Source organism: Raphanus sativus, unplaced genomic scaffold, assembly GCF_000801105.2.
Source record: "Raphanus sativus cultivar WK10039 unplaced genomic scaffold, ASM80110v3 Scaffold5537, whole genome shotgun sequence".
Taxonomy (NCBI): Eukaryota; Viridiplantae; Streptophyta; class Magnoliopsida; order Brassicales; family Brassicaceae; genus Raphanus; species Raphanus sativus.
Window position 1 is genome coordinate 1 of NW_026620836.1, and position 3,175 is coordinate 3,175.

The window sequence follows — 3,175 nt, forward strand, 5'->3', positions numbered from 1 at the left end:
ATCCTTGTGGTGTTCTTCATTCCATCATCATCCTCATCAACCGGTCCAACAAGAGAGTGCGTTAAAGCCAGCTTGTTAGATCCCATACCACTTGATCCATCTAGTCAAGTGCCATCATCATCGACCATCCTTTGTTCTCAAGAGAGTGCGTGAAAGCCAGCTTGAGGATCCATCTCCCCCACCTTCCAAAGGCTCCATCCGAGTCTTATATCATTTTGGTATCAGAGCCAAAGGATCCAATCCTTTGGTTGTTCTTACCCTTTGCTTTATATTGTTTCGTTGCTCTTATTTTCATAAATCAAAAACCCCATAAAAAGTTATTTCCTTGTTCTTGTTTACATTCGTGATTTGATTCATAAAAATTTCGAAAACCCAAAAATATTTTGTTCTTTCCTTATTGTTGATCACGCAAGTTTTCTAGTTTAATCTAGTTTCCTTTCATAGATCAGTCGAGTATTGTCTTTCCTTTCCGATTAAAAAACTTTCAAAACCCCAAAATATTTTCCTTTTATTTTTGTTTGTTTCGAAGTTTCAAATTTAAAACTTAAGTTACTGTTGGTGCTTTGATATTTTGTTGTTTGTGTTGAGTGACTAGCAAGGAACCAAACAAACATGGGTGATGAAAACGCCAACAATAGGGCTAATCCCCCAACCATGGAGCAGATCATGGCTGCCATGAGAGAAGAGATGAGGGCTGTTGTAGGAGAGCTTGGTCAGCAGATCAACACTCGTTTGAACCGGTTGGAGCAACCTCCAAGGAGAGGTCCATGCCGCAATCAAAACCCCATCCCTGAAGATGAAGATGGAGAGCATGAAGATGATGAGAGCATGCCGAGTCTTGATGATGATGATCCCCTCCAGAACCGCAATCCTAGGAGACAGGATCCACTTAGACACAACCGAGCTAGAGAAGCTCATCATAGAGAGCACAACAAAGATATTGAGATTTTATGAAGATTAAAGGAGGTTTGTGATGAGAATTAAGAACAAGAGTGAGTAATTAGTATCAAACCGAGATAGAGAGAGATAAGAGAGAGAGGAGTATTGCGAGAGTCAAGAGAGAAAGAGATAAGAGGAATTCATATTTCCTTGATTAAAATAGTTAACATGATACATGGTTAAATAGCAAATATAGAGAAACAAGACAAAGAGAACTATAATAAACTAAGCTAGTCTTCTCTGCGCACTGATCCGAGAAAGGGACAGGTCTGGATGGAGAGAGACAGCTCCCAACGGCAAGGAGATCATGTGACTTCTTCATTATTTAATTGTGCAACTTGCTTCTCCTTGTCTCCACACTCCAACGGTCGCCAGCTTCACTCTTCCTAGTTTAAATATATTCTTCTTGTCTTTGAATAACTCTTCATGGCGAATTGATAGCTTGATACCCAAGTATTGTACGGCCAGACTTGCCTCACAAGACTTGTGCTGATCAAGTGTTTCTTCATTCATCCGAGAGGCTTCATCTTCTTCTCTTCTTTGTTTCTCATGTCCATGCATCCATTTATTGCTTCATGTCAACAGATATTAAAATTGTTCCTCCTACTTTTACAGGAAAGTCTGATCCAGAAGCTTACATGGATTGGGAGAAGCGATTAGAGTACATCTTTGAGTGTTATGGCTATGGAGAACACAAGAAGGTTGCCCTAGCCGCTGCTCAACTCACCGAGAATGCACTTGCTTGGTGGGACAGGAATGTAGCTGAGAGGAGAAGGAACCGCTTTGGAGCAGCCACAACTTGGGCTGACATGAAATATCTTCTAAGGTTAAGATATGTTCCTGATTATTATCATAGAGACTTACAAAAACGTTTTCGCAAGTTGTCTCAAGGTAATAGGTCAGTCGAGGAATACTTTGAAGAGTTTGAGAAGCTGATGAACTCACTGGAGTTAGAAGAATCTGAGGAAGCTTTGATGGCTCAGTTCATTGATGGTCTTCAAGAGCGTATCTCCAGGAAGGTAGAAAGAGCTCAATATAGTGGCTTACATGAACTAATGCATTTAGCTGTGCAGGTTGAGAAGCAAATCAAGCGTAAGACCGTTACTAGTAGGTCTAGAAACTCACAACCTTGGACTTCTAATGTCAACAAGCCAAATGACAAAGGTAAAGCCGTAGAGATTGATTCTCGGTTCAAGGGTAAGGGTGATGATTCAAACAAGGGTCCTAGACAAGATCAAAACAAAGGTACTAACAATCAAAGAGCTAGAGATGTTACTTGTTTTAGATGTCAGGGACGAGGTCACATGGCTAGGGAGTGCCCAAACCAACGAGTCATGACTATCACCACCAATGGAGACTATGAGTCTCAAGATGAATCCGAAATGGAAGCAATGAACTCTGGAGAAGAAGTAGAGTATCCGGATACTGGAGAGATGTTGGTCACTCGGAGAGTACTAAGTACAATGACCAATCCTGAAGAGAAAGCTCAAAGAGAGAATCTCTTCCACACTCGCTGCACCATCAAAGCTAAGGTATGTAACTTGGTTATAGATGGAGGATCTTGCACTAATGTGGCTAGCAAGTATATGGTGGACAGGTTAGGTCTTGAGACAACCAAGCACCCTCGGCCTTATAGATTGCAATGGTTAGACAACAAGACTGAGCTGAAGGTCACGGAGCAAGCAAAGATATCTTTTAGTATTGGTAAGTACCAAGATGAAGTAGTGTGTGATATGGTACCAATGCAAGCCGGTCACATCCTGCTGGGGAGACCTTGGCAATTTGATAGAGCCACCTTCCACAATGGACGCACCAACTACTACTCTTTCAAGTTCAAGGACCGTAAGTACAACTTAGCTCCTTTGAGCCCATCTGAGGTGCATGAGTTACAAACTAAGATGAACAAGGAAGACCAGGTAAGTAAAACTAACCTTATGATTTCTCCTGGTGCTGTTTTAAAGACCTTGAGTGCTCAAGGCACTGTACTAATAATGGTTTTAAAAGAATGTTTAAGGTGCTGACTGGTTTTCCCGCTACCACCCGCAAACGCAGCTTTTGCGGTTCATAACGGTTGTTGGCGTTTCGAAACAATCACAGAAAACGCTACAAATCGCTACAAATCGCTTCAAACCGCTCCGAACCTCTTAAAATCAAAAGCTGGTTCCAGCTAGCGTTTGCGGTTGCGGGCGGTTGCGGGAGGGTAAATTTTTTTTCTTTAAAAACAGAATAAATAAAA

The 3,175-nt window shown here is 41.6% G+C and overlaps 1 protein-coding gene across 1 annotated transcript; it reads left to right on the forward strand.

Annotated features, from left to right (window-relative positions):
• Window positions 1-1,514: 1,514 nt before the first annotated feature.
• Window positions 1,515-2,855, forward strand: LOC130507746 (uncharacterized; the record flags this gene model as incomplete). Its single annotated transcript, XM_057002405.1, has 2 exons — window positions 1,515-2,397; window positions 2,491-2,855. Coding segments are annotated over exons 1-2 (1,248 nt in total), but the record flags the coding sequence as incomplete, so codon positions are not given.
• Window positions 2,856-3,175: the final 320 nt, after the last annotated feature.